At 53.3% G+C, this 18,167-nt stretch overlaps 2 protein-coding genes across 3 annotated transcripts; one reads left to right on the top strand and one right to left on the bottom strand.

Moving 5' to 3' along the window:
• Positions 1 to 462: 462 nt before the first annotated feature.
• On the bottom strand, positions 463 to 10,586 carry PLOD3 (procollagen-lysine,2-oxoglutarate 5-dioxygenase 3). The gene is made up of 20 exons (XM_080940522.1): positions 10,295 to 10,586; positions 9,866 to 10,064; positions 9,469 to 9,560; positions 9,205 to 9,341; positions 8,943 to 9,106; positions 8,681 to 8,793; positions 8,488 to 8,551; positions 7,228 to 7,325; positions 6,916 to 7,017; positions 6,649 to 6,774; positions 6,384 to 6,505; positions 6,100 to 6,204; positions 5,851 to 5,976; positions 5,507 to 5,648; positions 5,289 to 5,402; positions 5,096 to 5,164; positions 3,867 to 3,971; positions 2,887 to 3,033; positions 1,927 to 2,052; positions 463 to 881 (listed from the first exon to the last, which is right to left on the bottom strand). The coding sequence occupies exons 1-20, from the start codon at positions 10,568 to 10,570 to the stop codon at positions 726 to 728; spliced, it is 2,583 nt and encodes an 860-aa protein (XP_080796648.1). The 5' UTR covers positions 10,571 to 10,586; the 3' UTR covers positions 463 to 725.
• On the top strand, positions 10,002 to 14,012 carry ZNHIT1 (zinc finger HIT-type containing 1). 2 transcript variants are annotated; one of them, XM_080940524.1, is made up of 5 exons: positions 10,002 to 10,180; positions 12,609 to 12,779; positions 13,286 to 13,365; positions 13,516 to 13,685; positions 13,790 to 14,012. In XM_080940524.1, exons 1-5 carry the CDS (start codon positions 10,162 to 10,164, stop codon positions 13,809 to 13,811), a joined length of 462 nt encoding a protein of 153 aa, XP_080796650.1. In that variant the 5' UTR covers positions 10,002 to 10,161; the 3' UTR covers positions 13,812 to 14,012. The 2 variants fall into 2 exon arrangements, with proteins under 2 accessions (XP_080796650.1, XP_080796649.1); XM_080940523.1 differs by lacking the exon at positions 10,002 to 10,180 and adding an exon at positions 10,702 to 10,868.
• The last annotated feature ends 4,155 nt before the right edge of the window (positions 14,013 to 18,167 follow it).

Consider the following 18,167-nt stretch of genomic DNA (forward strand, 5'->3'; position numbering starts at 1 on the left):
GGAAAAGGGATTTAAATGTTTGGCTAAGGGTTGGAGTCTGGCTGCCCAGCTCCTGCTGAGTCCTCTAGTAAGAGACAGGGATGGGAGGCGTGTGTGTGTGTGTGTGTGTGTGTGTGTGTGTGTGTGAGTGTGTGTGAGTGTATATGTGTGTGAGTGTGTGAGTATGTGTGTGTGTGTGTGGTGGAGCAGTAGTAGAGAATCTCTCAGGCTGCACAAGCATCACGTACATCCCCAGCACAGTCAAACAATCTTTGGCACAAGCGTTGCAACCATGTGGAAGGATCTGAACAGCTCCACTACCAGGAAGGTTTTCCTAGAAGCCCGGGTGTCAGGTCTAAAGGAAACTCCAAACTCTAAAACGTCTCCAACCTGCTCAGTGAGATGGAGACCAGCCTGGGCTTCATGAGACCTTGTCTTTACATATATGACTCATGGATTCAACAGTTTACAAACATCCTTTTATTGAAAGTGAGGCTGAGGAAGCTTAATAATTTATCAGGCAGAAAACCCTCATAGGTCCACCCCCCTGAGTCCATGGGGTCAGTGGGAAAGTGGAAGATTCTAGGGACCTCCTGGGAGGGCTGTTGGGGCCAGCACATTCTGTCCTAGGCACACAGACGCACTCAGGAGATGAGAAGGGTTAGGGTCCTCTCTCTCTGAGAACGGCAACCCAGGTTGTCCAACAAGGCACAGTGGCAGAGAAGGTTTGGCAGACTGGTTGAGTGTCAGGGGTCAACAAAGGACACCATGATGTATCGAGTACCCCGGGTGGTAGGCAGCCCCTCATGGTAGTGCGTGAGGCGGCCAGGGTGCAGGAGAGCCCAGCCCTTCCTCGGAGATGAGATTTTGCAGTCATAACGCAGGAAGCGGCAGCCACCTCCCTGGGGAGATGAAAACATGAAAATAAGACTAAGGTTAGCATGCATGGGGGTGTGGGCGCAGGGGAGAGGCAACAGGCGTGGTGGGCAAGGTGTCAATCCAATGGGCCGGCGAGACAGACAAGGGGGGCTACGTGGCTGTTAGTCTGGCTGCTGGCTTGGTGGGATCTAGAACTATCATAGAAGCAAATCTCTGGCAGTATCTGAGTGGGAGTTTCTAGAACGGGCTAAAGGAGGGCGGGAAAGAGCCACCATGAATCAGGGTGGCACCATCCCACGGGGTTGGCATTTTAGACTCAGTAAAAAAGACAAAGCGAGCTGGGTACCAGGATCCACCCTCTGCTTCCCGATGGTGGACACGATGAAACTAGCAGCCTTAAGCTTCTGCCGTCGTGCCTTCCCCACTGTGAGGGACCATCCCCTCGGACTTTGAGCCAAAGCAGACCCACCCTTCCTTTCCTTGCTTCGTTCCTTCCATCCATCCATTGCTTTGTCAGGGAGTGTGTGGCAGCAAGAGGGAGTCACCAATGGAGACAAGGGGAGCAGGAGGAAGGAGACAGGTGTCATAGCTGGGTTTGTCAACTTGACACAAGCTGGGATCATTGGGGACGAGAGAGCCTCAACTGAGGAAACACTTCTGTCAGACTGGCTGGTAAGTTCTTGACTGATGATTGATGTGGAAGGGCCCAGCCCACAGTGGGTGGGGCCATCCCTGGGCTGGTGGTCCTGGGGTGTCTAAGAAAACAGCTAAGCAAGCCATGAAGAGCAGGCCAGTAAGCAGCACCCCTCCACGGCCTCTGCATCAGCTCCTGCCTTGGCCTCCCTCCATGATGAACTGTGATGGGGAAGCTCAAACAGAACAACTTTGCTCCCTAAGTGTCTTCTGGCTGTGGTGTTTGTCACAGCAGTGGAAAGCTAATTAGTACAGTGGCTGAGCCAAGACACGACAGGAAACAACTGAGAAACTTGAGAACTAAGACAAGGCTGCATGGTGAAGGGTGTGGGGGAGCCCAGCAGTACCCCAAGACAGGAAGGACCCCAGACTCACCTCATAGTCCACACCCTTGTGATTGAGGGCGACATTGAGGGTGAAGGTGGACGAGTCGTGGTGTGGCCGAAGTGAGGGCTGCTCATCGGGCCGGTAGCGGACCACAAAGTTCATCACTGCCCGCGTCTGCAGGACACGAGGTGGAAGGCGTAAGAAGGGCAGGGCAAGCCAGGGTTAGCTCTTGACTTGTTTTGTCTATTTTTAGAGACAGGGTCTTTCTATGTAACCCCGTCTGGCCTGGAACTTGCTATGTAGACCAGGCTAGCCGCAAACTCAGTTCTGCCTGCCTCTGTCTCTTGTGTTAGGATCACATGTGTGTGCCACCACACCTGGGTCTACTTTTCCACTTCCGCCCCGGGTTCCTCCCCAGCACTGTGAACACACATGTGTAATACCACGTCCAGCTTTATACTGGGTGCCGATAACCCAAATTCAGGTCGTCACGCTGATGTGACAAGCACTTTACTGAATGAGCCATCTCCCCAGTCCCGTTCTTCCCCATTTTTTGAGACAAGGTGTTACGTAGCCCAGGCTGGCCTCACACTCACTATGTAGCTCCAGGTGACCCTGAATGTTCTGATCCTCCTGTTTCTACCTTCTGAGTGCTGGGATGACTGCCCTGTGGTGTTCCTACCTCCAGTGACGCGGTGCTGGGGAGGTAGCTAAGCTTTGTGTGTGCCAGACAAGCTACCTGACCCCGTCTCCCGCCCCTCTTCTGTCTTGAGACAGGCTCTCACTGCACAACACATGCTCTCCTGGCCTTCCTGCCTCAGTTTCCCAAGTGCTGAGGCTACAGGTATCACTGCTGGGCATATGCTGATAGCATAGCGAGCGGCCCAGGCCCATCTCCACCCTGAGCCCCAGTTAGCTGCTAAAAGGGCTGCGAGCAGGGGTTCCGTATGGAGCCTTCCAAGGCTGGGGTAGGAGGAGAAAGAAGCCGCCGTGGTGGGGACAGCCCACCTTGGTGTGGTAGCCGGGGAACAGGTGCTCGGTCATGGGCCCCACATACGTCCTCAGCAGCTGGAGCCACTGGTCCTCGTACCCCACCTGCTTCATGTGGATGTCCACGGTGGGGACATTTTCATAGCCTCCAGCCAACCTGGAATCCTGTGGACAACAGACACTGAGCCACCTACCTCCCTGGACTAGCCCATTCCCCCTCAGGGACAATGCCAGCTGCTTCTTGTTGGTTTCCAGGTTTTTTGCTTTGTTTTGAGACAGGGTTTCTCTGTGTAACCTAGGCCGAGCCAGAACTGCTCTATAGACCAGGCTGAGCTTGAACTCAGAGACCCGCTTGCCTCCACCGAGAGTGCTGGGATTAAAGGTGTGCACACCACTGCCCAGCCAGAGTCTCCGTTGCTGCCATCAGCAGGAGTTTTCTCTTCTACTGTCAGAAACAGATTCACTGCTGCGGGGCTTTCACTCTGCTGTGAATCCACTGACTCACCCATGTTACCTGGCCATGCCATCTAACACTGTACACAGGAAAGAAGCGTCCTCTGTGTTATAGCTAACTGTGACTGTCAACTGGATCAGACAGGTTCAGCTAGGTTCACCCAGAAGACAACCCTCTGGGCATGTCGGGGAGGGATCATCTAGCTTAGGTTAACGGAGATGGGAAGACCTGACCACCATGGGTAGCACCATTCCCTGGGCTGAGGTCCTGGCCTGAAAGTAGCTGAACAACAGCACTCATCTCTGCCTCCCGACTATGACACAATGTGACCGACCAGCTCTCTCACACTCCTGCTGCTATGCCTTTCCACATAATGGACTTGTGCCTGCAGACTGAGCCACAAGAAACCCTTTCTTCAAGTTGCTGTGGTCAGATACTTTCTGCCAGGAACAAGACAAGTAACTAGCATATCCTTTATGAGCCCTGCCCCTGGAATCCCTCCCAATCCCCCAGTCCCTCCCTCTTGGGAGCCCTCCGCCCTCACCTCATGCCGGCCTCCAGACCACTGGCCATAGTTTTCCATTTCCTCCACCAGCTCATCACACATCTGCTCAGTCAGCAATGGGAACCAGTACACATCTGGGCATGGCTAGGGACAGGGCAGGGCAGCAAGGGACAAGGCAAGGTGAAGCTCACGGAAGACGGGCAAGAGGCAGGACAGGCAGCAAGGACAGGGGAGGAGAGACATACAGAAGAGGATCTATGAAGGGGCAACCCAAGCTCTCTAGGTCTCTGCTGGAGGAGGGTGCTCAGTGAAGGGCATAGGTACCCAGAGCCCCAGCATCTAGAACAATGATCTTGTTCTGTCTTTCCCCCCCTTTTTGAGACAGGGTCTTTTGTAGCCCAGGCTGTTCTCAAACTCATTATGTAGCTGAGGCTGGCCTTGATCCTCCTACTTCTACTTCCTAAATGCTGAGATCACAGGTGTGCAACTTTGTGCTCAATTCATCTGGTGCTGGGGACTAAACCAAGGGCTTTGTGAATGCTGGGCGAGCACTCTACCCGCTGAGCCCCAGCCCATTTACATAGTTTTAGACAAGGTCTTAGTACGTAATTCAGGACGGCCTTCAACCTGCTATGTGGGAGGCTGTCCTGCAACTCGGAAGCCTCATTATCTTCTGGCCTGCACTACCTGAACTCCAGTGTCATCAGCACGTACCACACCTCTGATTGTTTTTATGGTGGGCCGGGCTGTGTGTGCACACATGTGCACGAGGAGGTCTGAGCTTATCAGGAACCCCTCCATTGTTCTTTCACCTTATCCACTGAGGCAGGCTCTCTTAATCGGACCCAGAGCTTACTGATGCAGCCAGTCTTGCTGGTCAACTTGCTGAGGATCCTCAGTCTCTGCCTTCCCAGGCTGAATTACAGGTGGGCACCACACCCGCCTGGCATTTCCTCCGGCTCTGGTGATCTGAACCAGGTCCTCATGCTTATGTCTTAGTGCTTAACCACTGGGTTATCTCCTCTGATTTTTTTTTTTTTTAGAGACTTGGTCTTGCCATCTGACCATGGCTGGTCTGGTACCCATTATATAGTCCAGGCTAGCCTGAAACTCTCTATCCTTCTGCATCAGTTTCTTAACACTTAGTGTGGCTATCATTAACACTTAGTGTGGCTATCAGCCTCCCTCTTGCCCGAATAGCTCAGCTTAGAACCCACCAATGCCAACACTGGGTGCTTCTCACGGGACAAGGTCCTGGGGCGGCTTACCTGTTCCACCAGCCCCTCCCCGTCCAGGGCCCGGCTGTAGTTCTCGTGAATGTACTGTTCTCTCCAGTCCTGCAGGAAAGGTTAGGGTACCTGAGTGGAGCCTTCTTCACGCCTACCCTCGGGTTGCCTCTCCCATGTGGGCAGTGGTGGTGGGGCTACCGGCTGGAAACAGGGAGCAAAGGTCTCCTCTTACCACAGGGTTGTCAAAGATCTGCCAGAGGTCTGGGTGTAGGTGGTCTGTGTCATAGTGGGAGGTAGCCAGCAGCCGGCCAAACTCGTGCTGGTTGCTGAGGTGGAGGAAGATGCCCTGGAGTGGGGTAAAGGGTGGGCATGCGTGAGGAGGACATCAGGAGGCTGTGACACAGCGTCCAGTCCCCAGACTGGGCGACCCATGCCAACCACCCCACTCACCTTGTCCCGGACGCTCTTGCAGAACGCCATATCTGGGTCTGTGTCGCCGCTGGAGAATATCTCCTTTTGGGGCAGCTCTGTCCTCAGGGTCTCCCCACGGATCACATATGCCTGGGATATGTAGGGTACATTCCACACGCCCCTGCAGGCACAGGGTGGACAACCCCTCAGGCTATGCTTCATTCGCTGCAGAAGCTCCTTCTCGGGGTCCCCCAGAATCCTGAGCCTGAAGCCATCACGTTGCCCCACCCACGGCAGTGGCCTGTCTAATGACTATGTAGGATGCTGTGGAATGGGACCCAGGGAAGGGACCCGTGCCTGCACAGTACACATGCAGGACTCACACTCGCTTCCGCTGCACCAATTCCACATAGTCTTCGGAGCGGGCGTAGTACTCATCGGGGCTCAGGGCACCCCAGAAGTTGGACCAGAGCTTGCCATGGCGGGAAAGCATCGGAGCTATTACCTTCCTGTGGGTAAAACATAGGTGAGGGAGGGGCCTCTGTCCACACGGAACGATGGACAGGACTATGCCCCACCCAGGGGAGCCCCTAGGCTCTTCTGGGGCTCCATGCATGGGTGGGGTTGGTCACCTGTTTTGTTCAATCAAGATGCGCAAGGTCTCTGGGTTCGTAAGGACAGCATCAGCATCCAGGCTAAAGTAGAACTCACACTCGGGGTTCTGCCGACAGCTATCCCTGGGGGGGAGACCCACAAATGGAGAGATGAGAGCCCAAATGGGGGCATGGGGGACGAACAGGGCTCTCCCGGTTAGGAGGTGAGGTCAAGGGCCAGTGTCTCCCTGGGGGCTCCACTGTCTATGGCAGAGGATGAGGGAGGGAGCGGAGTGTGACAAAGGCCAGGCAGACTCACTCACATGGCCATGTCCCTGGCCTCCCCTGCACTCAGGGCCTCCTCTGGCCCTACTAGCTTTGCAGCTGAGAAGTGGTCCCGGAGCTGCGGCCAGGCATCTGCAATGTGAGGCTCATGGTACACCTCCTGAAGATGGACGGGGAGAGGGATGGACTGACAGTCTAGGCAGACAGGTGGTACAGGAGGGATGCAATCAGGAAGGGCAGATGGGGGGAGGTGTAGAGTGAAATGGGACGGGGGGTGGGGGTTACGTGTTCCCCACAGCTCACATTGTTGTGAAGGAAAAGGGAGATCCTGTCCGGTGGGTAATCCAGGAGCAGGAGGCGCTGCAGGAACCGAGGCAGGAAGGGAGTGGGCTGCTCCACAAACACGGCCAGAAGCACCCGGGGGGGAGGCTGGAGGACACCACAGGACAAGGCTCACAGAAGCCCAGATCTCTGTCCCACGCCCTTGGCCCTCTCTGCCAGGTCAGGGGGAGGACCTCCGTAGCAGAGGCTACCCCACTTGCCCTCCGCCCACATCTCGATTCTCCTCACCTGCCCCCCCGGGAGTGCCCTCAGGTTCTGGTTGCAGAATCCACAGCCTCCCTGGGGAGTCCAGCCATTGGGGACATAGTTCCCCAGGTAGTTGAGCTGGAGCTGTTGGGACAGGACAGGGTCGAGTGGCTAAAGTGGAGGTGTCTGAGACAGATGGGCAGGACGTTGGGCTCAGCAGGGTGAAGAGGCATCTTTTTTTTTTTTTTTTTTTTTTTTGCTGGGACCAGAGAAAACAGGGGTGTGGGGGAAGAGGGTCCAGGGTTGGGGACACCAAGGCTGGGAAGAGGCAAGGGCTGAGGACAATGGGGGCACCTTAGTGGGACCGTTGCCATGGACCACAACAGGAAGTGTGTCGTAGGCCACATTTCGGATGCGCACACGATTCTGGTCAAACTTTAAGACCACTTCATCTGGAGGGGAAGAGGGGGAGGATTTTCAAGAGTTCCTTCATTTGGGAACCAGGAAGCAAAAGGCTCTTTAAAGTGTGAGGTGAGGGGTCCCAACTCTTCTAGTGGACAGAGCAGTGTGTAGGACAAAAGGTCCCTGGACTGTAGCTTAGTCAGGGTAGTGTTTTTTTGCTTTTTGTTGTTGAGCTGAAACTTTATTATAAAAACGTTATTTTTTTTAAGTTATTATATAGTGTGTTAGATCAGAGCTGGCGAGATAGCTCAGTGGATAAAGGCTCCTGCCACCAAACCTGACACACAGAAGAAGGAAGGAAGAACATCCCAAGAGTCATCCTCTGACCTTTCTAGGTGCTGTGATACTCGCGCTACCCTCCCCTCCAAAACAAATACATGAGGAAAACACTGGGGTCCTTTTTTCCCTTTCATAAAGGGTCTCACTACGTGGCCTGCAACTCGAGGTCTTCCTGCCTCAACTTTCTGAGATCTGCAATTGGGGGCAAACAGCATACTTGCCTTTTCTAAGTCTGACCAGGCTGTTACCTGCTTAGAGAACTCTACTACTCTACCTGAATGACCTGGGATAACTCACTAGGCTAAGGGAGTCAGTTTCCTCTCCTGCCAAAGGATCTTCCAAGGCTGGAAGCCAGGGAACACGCCTTTTGCAAAAGCTTCAGTTAATGTAATCACAGTGATAGGTTCCTGACCTTTGCAAACCCTTGGTAGATAGATACCTGAGTTCCAACCATAGGTTTTTCTTTTTGTTTTTGGGTGGTGCTAAGAACTGAACCTAGGGCTTCTGCATGCTAGACAAACCCTCAATCACAGAGCTACACCCCCCTCATTGGGGATTCTAGGCAGGGGCTCTACCACTGAGCCACACCCCCAGCCCCTCACTGGGGGATTCTGGGTAGGGGCTCTACCACTGAGCCACACCCCCCACCCCTCACTGGGGGATTCTGGGTAGGGGCTCTACCACTGAGCCACGCCCCCAGCCCCTCCACTGGCAAATCCTCAGTACTCTGCTGCCAGCCACATTCCCAGCCTCACTACTGCTAACACACACAGGCTTAGGTGATGGGTAAGTGAGCATACTGGTCAGCTGTAGATCAACCCAGTTCTGGCAGGAACCCACCCCTCATCCCCCACCTCTAACCACCGTCCTTACCTAAGGCTCCATTGAGGTTCTGGAAGATCCGGGATTTATGGTCCAGACTAAGTTTGAGTTTCTCCTAGATGGCGTAAGATGGAGCAGTGAACAGAGAGGGGACAGGTGACACTATCTTTCTGAACTCCCTTCATGCCTTCCCTCCCATTCAACTGGGGTGGGGGTGGAGGTTCCTATCTCCGAGTCTCCCTACCCGCAGCCCGGGGTCCAGGTACAACCGAGTGTAGAACAATTGGTCATCATCATCGTCTTTGTATTTCCACTGGCGGACAATCTGATGGATGGTGGGAGCGAAGCCAATAAATCCTGGGGGTGGAGAGCAGAACTGAGTTAGACCCCCCTCCCCCCAGACTCCCAGGGTCCCCCACTCAAGCACCTAGAGCAGCAGTGCACCCTCCACTGGGGGAGGGCGAGATGGGGAGGGACAGCTCTGCCTTGGGAACTTTGCCACTCACCACCAGAGTTGAGGAAGCGCTTCCCCATGCCCACCTCAGGGTACTGCTCTGCCAGTCCCCACTCGGGCCAGCAGAAGCTCTCTGCAGAGAACAGCAGGTGGCTGCCACTCTGAACAAACTTCTTCAGCAGCTCTGTGGGGCTGCTCGCCAGAATCACATCGTAGCTGGGCAAGAAAATGGGAAGGCCAGAGCCACGAGGAACCTCAGTCTCTTTTCTCTGTCCATCAGCCAGTTTCCCTCTCTTCCCACCCGACCCCCTTACCTGTCCACAAACATGATGATCATGTCTTCCTCACTTGCGTATTTCTCCATTTCCTTCTTGAGCCACCTGACCTTCTGGCCTCCACCAACTGTTCGGGCGACATCACCCCCTCGCCACTCCTGTCCCAGGCCCAGGGTCTGCAGGAAAGATCCCACCCCCATGCCGTGGAAGAGGTTCAGCTGGCCCAGATGAGGAAACAGGACCAGTCCCCACAACGTCTGCCCTCTCCCGATGGAATGTCTCCCATGGGTCCTCCCGACTCACCCGTACAGTGTAGTTAAAGAACTCCGCAGACTGCAGAAAACGCCGGTACCCCTCTGTCTCTGCCGTAGCCACGGTGATCACGAGCAATTTGTCTGTCACAGCCAAGGAACTGGCGCTTGAGACCCACAGCTTGAGGCCCCACGTGTTTATCCCTCCGTTTCCCCTCCACCTCCTTGTTATTTCACTAAAGTTCTTTCAAGACATTTGGTCTCCAGGAGAGTCCGGTCAGAGTAACATACACAAATGGGGACTGGGGTGTTCCTGTTTGTCTGGGGAGGCTAGAACCCCTCGTTTTTCGCGAGGAGAGGCTGATGCTCCGGGTTCCAGGGGAGGCTGGACACTCCCTCCCAGGCTGGCAGACGTGTCGACCCTGCCCACTGGCCTCCCGGGTTCTCACCTGGGTTGACAGGACTGGCGCCCCGGGGGCGATCGGAGGCAGAAGTTACTGGGGGCAGCGGCGGCAGCAGCAACAGGAGCAGGAGCAAAAGCCGGGATTCCGGGCCTGACGCAGCCATGGCTACCAGCACGCTTAGGCTACACCCAGGCCCGAGCCGGGTCTGAGCTGAGCGCCCGGATTCCGACTCCCGGGGAAGATTCTGGGAAAAGGGGAAGCGGAGCCCGCTGAGAGGAGGAGCTGTGCTCGGGACTCCGCCCTGGAAAAAAGGCGTAACCCGAGGCCGCCGAAAACCCGAGATGCAGACTGCGAGACAAGGCAAGGATTGTCCCGCGGGCGCGGGCTGGAGGGTGGGGAGGAGCCGGGGTTCTAGTCCCGGGCACAGCCGGACTCACGCCGGAGGAACCCAGTGCCCCAGGGAGGGGAAGTGACCTTTTGAGGAGGGTCCCCGCGACGCGGGGGCGGGTCTTGACCACAGCTCTGACCCGGAGGAAGACTGGACCGCGAGGCCTGGGGTGGCGCACGGCGGGGGCGACGGGCCCGGAGGGACCGGGAAGCCTGAAGCGGGATCGCGCGGACATCGCCGCGGGTCTGGGCTCGACAAAGCCACCGAACCTGCCTATCCCCCTCCCGCGGCGCGGGGACACGCAGCGGGGCTGCAGAAGGGCACGGGGACAAGAGCGCGGCCCTAAAGACCACCCGCTCCATTTTTTTTAAAAAAGTGGCCCTTTGTAGGAGGCTGTCGGAATTTCTTTTTTTTTTTTTTTTTCTTTAACCACAACGCGACAGGAAGTAGATTTGCCCCTATCAAAGATGGCGGAAAGCTTGCTGGTCTCCAAGGGAACATAAAGTAATGACTTCAGGCGGGAGGGGAGTGACTGCGCACGCGTACGCGTGCACGCCACCGGAAGGGATGCGCTTAGACCTAGGGTCGGTGGTTAGTACGCGTGCGCAGTAGGCTCTTCTGTCATCTGTGTTGCGCCAATGGTGGAAAAGAAACCCTCCGGTATGTGAGCCTTCAGTGGTTCGCCCTATTGTGCATCCGAAGTTCAAATTCGGCCTGACATCTCCCCGCCTAGTTTTTCACGTCCAAGACCTTCGCTCAGTGTTGAGGCAGTCTCGGAACCATTCATTCGTGTTTTGTGTTTTGTGACTGTTTGCTTCAAGCCAGACGCTGGGGATGAGGAAAGTCTTGTCATTTCATCCCCAAGCCTGGGTGCTACGAACAGTTGTGTTCACCTCAGCCCTCAGCTTCTGGATTGTTTGCTTTTTGTTGTTGTTGTTTTGTTTCCCGAGACAGGTTGTGTACCCTCGACTGTCCTGGAACTAGTTCTGTAGCCTAGGCTGGCTTTGAACTCACAGAGATCTGCCTGCCTCTGCCTCCACAATGCTAGGATTATAGGCGCACACCACCATTGCTCCACTTCCCTCCGGCTTCTGGATGCTGAATGGAAAGGGACAGAGAAGCTTAGGTAGTCAAAGGGCTTGGCTTTGGGTACCACACACACACACACACACACACACACACACACACACACACTTCAGTCCTTCCTTTCTCTTTTTTTTTTTAATGAGACAGGTTTCTCTTTGTAGCCTAGGTTGCCTATAGAAATTAGGCTTGTCCTGCCTCAGCCGCTGGATGTCCGGTAGCCAAGTGTGTGGTTTGGGGGAGTTTGAGACTGGCATGTTATGGGAAACACTGCTCTGTGTTTGGATTAGAAGCATCGGGAATGGGCAGTTGAGATGGTGCAGTAGCCTAATCAGTCCCTAGGATCAACATGATAGGAGAAAGAAGTCTCCATAAATTGTCCTCTGACCCCCACACCTGTACTGCAGCGTTACCTACACATGCACAAAAGAACTTTTTTTTTTTTTGAGAAAGAGATACAAGGAAAGGAGGTTAGGGATGTGCCTCTGCTGATGGGTGCTTGTCTAGCATGCCCAAAACTCTTGTTTCATCCCCAGCGTCACATAAGCCTGGTGTGGCTGTGCATAGGAGGTCATTCAAGCTTGTCCAGCTACTTAGAAAGTCTTAGGTCAGCATGGGCTTCCAGAGACCCTATTGAAGGTCGTGGGGGTGAGAAAGGGACAGGCCAAAGAGCGTTCTCAATAAAAGAAGAGGGGCAGGCAGAGGCAACCTTGAGAGCAAGAGGGGAGCCAAAATGTAGGAGTAGGAAGCATAGCCAACCAGAAAGGAGGGCAGCTGCGAGTCACACCGGGGAGACGTTCTTAGTCCAAAGAAGGTAGTCAGAGCAGTCATGGGGCATAGGAATGCATCTCAGGCTGAAGGAACATTCTAGAAATGTACACTGGATTTTTGCCCTACAGAGCTGCAGGTGTCCTGAGTGTAGAAGCCAGAGTCTATGCTGTTGATCCTCTGATACGGTGTTTATTTTATATTGTTTTAATCTATATATGTGTGTTGCTATGTGCAAGTGAGTGTAGATATCCTCGGAGGGCAGAAGAGGTAGTTAGAGGAGGTTGTGAGCCGCTACAAGAGCAGGAAGTCCTCCTAACCCCCGAGCCTTCTTCCCCGCTGCAATCTTTTGTGTCTCCAGTTAGTGCTGGGACCAGGAGGATTAAGAGTCAGCGTGAAGGGCTGGAACAAGCTTCCCAAGCTGAAAGAAAGAGGGGTGAAGAGCCGGGAATTTCCCACAGCGTAACGACGGGGATGAGACTAGGCTGGCGCACCGCAGGAGCAACTTTCTTCCTTTCTTGACCCCGGGACTCTCTTTGCCCTGTCTAGTTCGCTCCCAGGACCCTGGACAGCGGCGGGTGCTGGACAGGGCAGCCAGGCAGAGGCGGATCAATCGGCAGCTGGAGGCATTGGAGAATGACAACTTCCAGGATGACCCCCATGCCGGCCTCCCCCAGCTGGGCAAGAGGCTGCCTCAGTTTGATGACGATGCAGACACAGGTAAGATGGAGGTTGGGGGAGAAAGAGCAGGACAGTGCCCTGAAGCTCCTTGCAGACTGTAACTGCAGACCATGCCAGTGAGCAGAGATGGCAATGAATCTTTGTTGTGTTTTAATTTCCTTACATAGTTTGTGTGTGCATGCATATGTGTGTCTGTGCATTTCTGCACACACTTCCATGTGGAGGTCAGAAGAAAACTTACGGGAATTCGTTCTCTCCTTCCACCTTATTATAGCTTCCAGAGTTGAAACTCTGGTCACTCAGGTTGCTGGGTTCAGGTTGCTGGGTACACACACACACATACACACACACTCACACACAGCCTAGGCTACATGAGTTTCTGTCCCCAAAGTAAAAAGATGGGCTTTAAGTAGCTGACAGTCTCGTAGGATTGAAGATGTCAGGGTTAGAGCATCTTCATACAGACAGGGAGGGACAGACCCCGAGCGTAGTGTGTGTGGGCATCACAGTAGCTGTCGGGGAACTCAGTGTCCCTTTTCCCCCAGGGAAGAAAAAGAAGAAAACTCGAGGTGACCACTTTAAACTTCGCTTCCGGAAAAACTTCCAGGCTTTGCTGGAGGAGCAGGTGAGAAAGGGCTCAGCCTAGGGGTGTGAGGGGGGATAATCCTAGAGAGCAAAGGGGCAAGTGAGCCCCTGTTCTTCGGTGTCCCTGGTGGACATCAGCTGCAGTGCAGAGTGGAGAATCCAAGATGCCCGTCCCTTCATGTCCCTGCAGAACCTGAGTGCATCTGAGGGCCCCAACTACTTGACAGCCTGTGCCGGTCCCCCATCCCGGCCCCAGCGTCCCTTCTGTGCTGTGTGTGGCTTCCCGTCCCCGTATACCTGCGTGAGCTGCGGTGCCCGGTACTGCACAGTGCGCTGCCTGGGCACCCATCAGGAGACCCGGTAAGCCCGAGCCTAACACATCTATGCCAACAATCCTATTCCATAGAGCATCCCAGGATCCCTCTCCTTCTCCAATGGACTTTTCTCTCTCTTTCTCTCTGCAGGTGTCTGAAGTGGACTGTGTAAACCTGGCATCAGGGAAAAGTACCCCCAACCCTCCCCAGCCCACCCCAGTTTATCCACAAAGGACAGAGAGAAGGGGAACTACCCATTCACCCAGCCAAGCTGTGTTCTGCCGACCAAGGAGGGCCACAGAGACCCCAGGGACTGTTGTAGGTGTGGTCCAGCCCTCAGGGTGCTGTGATAATAAAGGACCTGGCGAAAGGAGGCCTGCCTGCTCATTGTGGAGTGTTTGGAGGGGAAGGCCAGGGTTGACTGTCAGTTCTCTGTAGACTCCGCCTTCCTTCTGTGCACCTGTGCATGCCATATTGATATGTAGATGCCAGCGGACTGATCTTGAGGGAACCAGTTCTCCCTGTTTCTGCTGTTGAGACGGGATTTCTATTGTCTGCCCCTCACTTAGCGGACTCCGGGCTAGCCGGCCCACAGCTGCCACGTGGTTCCCTTCCATCTTGCTGCCAGGATTACAGATGTGAGCCACGGCATGTCTGGGCCATCAGGCTTTCACGGGTAGTGCCTTTACCCACTCAACTGTCTCCCACCCACAGCTGGGGTTTGCAAGGCCTGGGGACTATATGTCCTCCTGAAAATGGACCCCAAGAGCTGGTTTGGAGGGCCCAGTAGGAAAGCATAGCAACTTGTATACCCTTGACCCAAAAAGTCCTCTTGGGCTGGATAAATGGCTCAGTGGTTTAAAGCACTGGTTGCGCTCTTGTGTTCCTGCTCTTGCTCTCCCCGCTTGCCCCTCCTCTCCCCATTCCCTCCCCCCTCCACGTGCTCATGGCCTCTGCTTCTCTACTCCTCTTCTCTCTCTGCCCCTACTACCCTCTTAACTCCCCCCATGACCTGAATAAACTCTATTCTGTACAAACAAACAAACAAACAAACAAACAAAAACTGCTCTTCTAGAAGACCCAGGTTCAGTTCCCAGCACCCATGTGGCAGCCCACAACCGTCTGTAGCTCCAGGCCTAGGAGATCTGCTGCCCTCTTCAGGCCGCTGAGGGTACTTCATGCATGGGCTGCACAGACTTGCATGCAGACGGAACACATACACATAAAAAATACAGGAAGAAAAGATTTCTTAAATTCCTCCTCCCCTGGTCACCCTCTTTACCAGAGCTCGAAGCTTCTTCTGAAAGCTTGTAAAGTAGCCAAGGAGGAAGGGGGGACACCACCTAGCCAGCTCGGCCAGCTGCATCAACCCTGGGGATCAGCGTCCTGTGGCAACTCGCTCCTTCATGCTGTTGGTTACTTTAGAGGTCTTTTCCCTGTTTTTTTTTTTTTTTTTTTTTTTTAACTTAACGTGTGTGTGTGTGTGTGTGTGTGTAGGAGACACAGCATGAGTGTAGAAGTCACAAGACAGCTTTGAGAAATTAGTTCTCCACCAAGTTGGTCCCTGGGATCAAACTCATGTCATTAACCCTGGCAGCAAGCCTCTTCACCCACTGAGCCCTCTCACTGGCCCAATTTCTTGGCTATGAATTTAGTTTGGAAAAATGTAAGTTTGTTGTTTTGGTGTTTTGAGACATGGTCTGTCTATGTAGCTCTGGATGTCCTAGAACTCACTCTGTAGACCAGTCTGTCGTGGAACTCAGAGATCCGTCTGCCTCTGCCTCCTGAGTGCTGGGATTTAAGGTGTGTATCACTGTGCCTGTCTTGAAAGGAGGTATTTACATTTTTTTTTCTGGTTCTGAGTTTATATTTTGTCTCTTCTCTCTTTCCTCCACTTCTACCCTGTCCCCTCCCCCTCCCCTTTTTTGTCTGGGACCCAAGGCAAGGCACAGGCTAGGCAAGCACTCAGCTGCTGAAACCTCTAGCCTCAACCAGAGGATTCTGGGTAAGCATTGGACACTTGAGCTACATCCCCAGTTCATGTTTTATTTCACAGTTTGAAACAGGAGCTCACTAGGTTGTCCAGGCTGATCTGAACTCTATAGTTCCAGCAGGCCTTGAGCTCATCATCTTCCTGCCTCTGCCTCCCAAACAGCTTCCACGACAGACTGCTGTCCACAAGCCTTTAAGTAACTTGGGATGAGGGCTGAGGAATGTTACAAAATGCTATGAGCGGGAACCAGATAGTTCTGTCTGATACTTGACAAAATGAGACCAGTCAGGCTGCCTCTTGTCCCTGATGCTACTAATACACAGGGACACTTGGGATGTCAGAAGTGGGGGGGCATAATTATGACCAGCACAGGACCAAGACATTCCTGAGAAGCGCAGGGGAAACTTAGAGGTCCCCGTGCTGGCTGCTGAGACTGCTGTGCTGTCTGTAGGTTCCCAGACTCACTGCTTGTGTAAGTGGATTGCAGGCTGTAGTCCTAATCCTTGAAGTTTCCCTGCTAAGCACACAGCAGGAGCAGTCCTAAGTATCTGCTGAACAAACGACCTTAATTAGCGACTAAAAAGTCACCCTTGACAAAGTGGAGGAGGAAGGATTGGAGGAGGCTGAGAGTTCAAGGACATCACAAGAACATGGCCGACTCCTGGGGGCTCGCTGAGATCAGAAAGCCTGTCTGGGTCTGACTTAGGTCCTCTGCATAGATCAGGCAGCCAAGAGGAGGGTCTCTTCTGCCCTGGGCAGAGCTTAAGCATAAGACCTCAAAGCTCACCCCCTCAGTGATTCATTTCCTCCAACAAGACCTCCTAATAGTGCCACCTCCCATGGGCCAAGCATATTCAAAACACCACAACAACCAAAACATGCAGATTGCCTTCAGATCAGTATAGAAATATCAGCTCCTCTAGCCCTGTGTCTGCCTATACGCTGCTATCCTTCCTGCCGTGATAATGGACTGAACCTCTGAACCTGTAAGCCAGCCCCAACTACGTGTCTTTTATAAGAGTTGCCTTGGTCATGGTGTCTCCTCACAGCAATGGAAAACCTAAATAAGACGGGTATGTAGATTGGTGTTCTTGTGGGAGCAGGGACTCTGACTCTGTTGCCTGTCTTTAGGACCCTTTTCTTCCTACTGGGTTGCCTCATCCAACCTTGGTGTAAGAACATGGGCCTGGCCTTGTGGCTTGATATGCAGTGTTTAGTTGATGTTCCTGGTGGATCTGGGAGAAAGAGAAGGTGGTCGAGAAAGGGGAAGGAGGAGAAACTACTGTGCAGTCAGGATGTGATATATGAGAGAAAAATAAATTACCTTTGGATTGGGCAGTGGTGAAGCACACCTTTAATCCCAGCACTCAGGAGGCAGTGACAGGCAGATCTCTGTGAGTTCAAGGCCAGCCTAGTCTGCAGAGCAAATTCTGGGACAGCCAGGACTACACAGAGAAAAGCAAAACAAACAAAAAGGTTTCCCTCGGTCTTTTATAGTTTTGCAACCACAGGATGGTTTAAGAAATAGGAACCCCTCCCAGCAGCCAGGCTCAATACTGTTACACGCTCAGTTGTGCAACTCGGTTTAGGTTTTTTAAAAGAAAGGGAAGAGGAGGCAGGAAGGGGAGTAAATGTAGTTGTGTGGATTCAGTCATAGGAAAAAGAAAGGGCCACTTGCCAAAACCCAGAGGTAGAGCCAGGTCTGTAGGGGACACCTAGTCATCCCCAGTTCTCCCACAGGACTCAAGGTTTCTGTCTAGTGGCTTCATTTTCTTTTCTTTTTCTTTTGGTGTATGTGTGTGTGTGTTTACTTGGGTGTGTGTGTACAGATCAGCCGTGGGTGTTCCAGTTAGCTTCTGCTATTAATTTGACACAACCCAAAATTTTCTGAAGAAGTCTCAATTGGAGGACTGCCTGGATCAGACTGACTTGTAGGCACCTCTGTAGCGGCATTTTCTTAACTGCTAATGATGAGGGAGGGCCCAGCCCACCATGGACGTTTCAATCCCTAGGCAGGTGGGCTTGGGCTCTAGTTAATTATTACTGGGAAGTGCAGGCCTGCTGTGCTGCGCCTTGGGAATGAACAGCTGAAATAAATCCCTTTCTCCCTAAATTGCTTTTGGTTACGGTGTTATCACAACAGAGAGCAAATGTGTCTCCCTGTGACACGTTGACATTTGTTGAGATATAGTTTAACATTTTTACCCATAGCTCACCCGTCTTGCTAGGCTGGCCAGCCTGTGAGCCCTTTTTTCACCTCCCCAGTGCTGGGACTACAAGCATGAACCACCACACCTAGCCTTTTTCTTAAAACAAAAACATTTTTTTTTTTTTTTTTAATAAGAGAGGGTTTCTCTGTGTAGCGCTGGCTGTCCTAGAACTTGCTCTATAGAGCAGGCTGGCCTGGAACTCACAGATAACCTCCTGCCTCTGCTTCCCAAGTGCTAGGATTAAGGGCATGCACCACCACCGCCCAGCTACCTAGCCTTTAGATTTTGGAAATAGAATTCAGGTTCTCATACTCGAAAGGCAATC

The sequence above is a fragment of the Micromys minutus genome, assembly GCF_963924665.1.
Source record: "Micromys minutus genome assembly, chromosome: 29".
Lineage (NCBI taxonomy): Eukaryota > Metazoa > Chordata > Mammalia > Rodentia > Muridae > Micromys > Micromys minutus.

Coding starts and splice junctions, on each gene's coding strand:
- PLOD3 (XM_080940522.1), bottom strand. CDS start 10,570: ATGGAGCGGGTGGTCTTTAGGGCCGCGCTCTTGTCCCCGTGCCCTTCT. Junction 9,107..9,204: donor ATCATCATGTTTGTGGACAG/GTAAGGGGGTCG, acceptor TTTCTTGCCCAG/CTACGATGTGATTCTGGCGA. Junction 6,506..6,648: donor CCCTTTTCCTTCACAACAAT/GTGAGCTGTGGG, acceptor GTCCATCTTCAG/GAGGTGTACCATGAGCCTCA.
- ZNHIT1 (XM_080940523.1), top strand. CDS start 10,847: ATGGTGGAAAAGAAACCCTCCG. Junction 10,869..12,608: donor GGTGGAAAAGAAACCCTCCG/GTATGTGAGCCT, acceptor TGCCCTGTCTAG/TTCGCTCCCAGGACCCTGGA. Junction 13,686..13,789: donor GGCACCCATCAGGAGACCCG/GTAAGCCCGAGC, acceptor TTCTCTCTGCAG/GTGTCTGAAGTGGACTGTGT.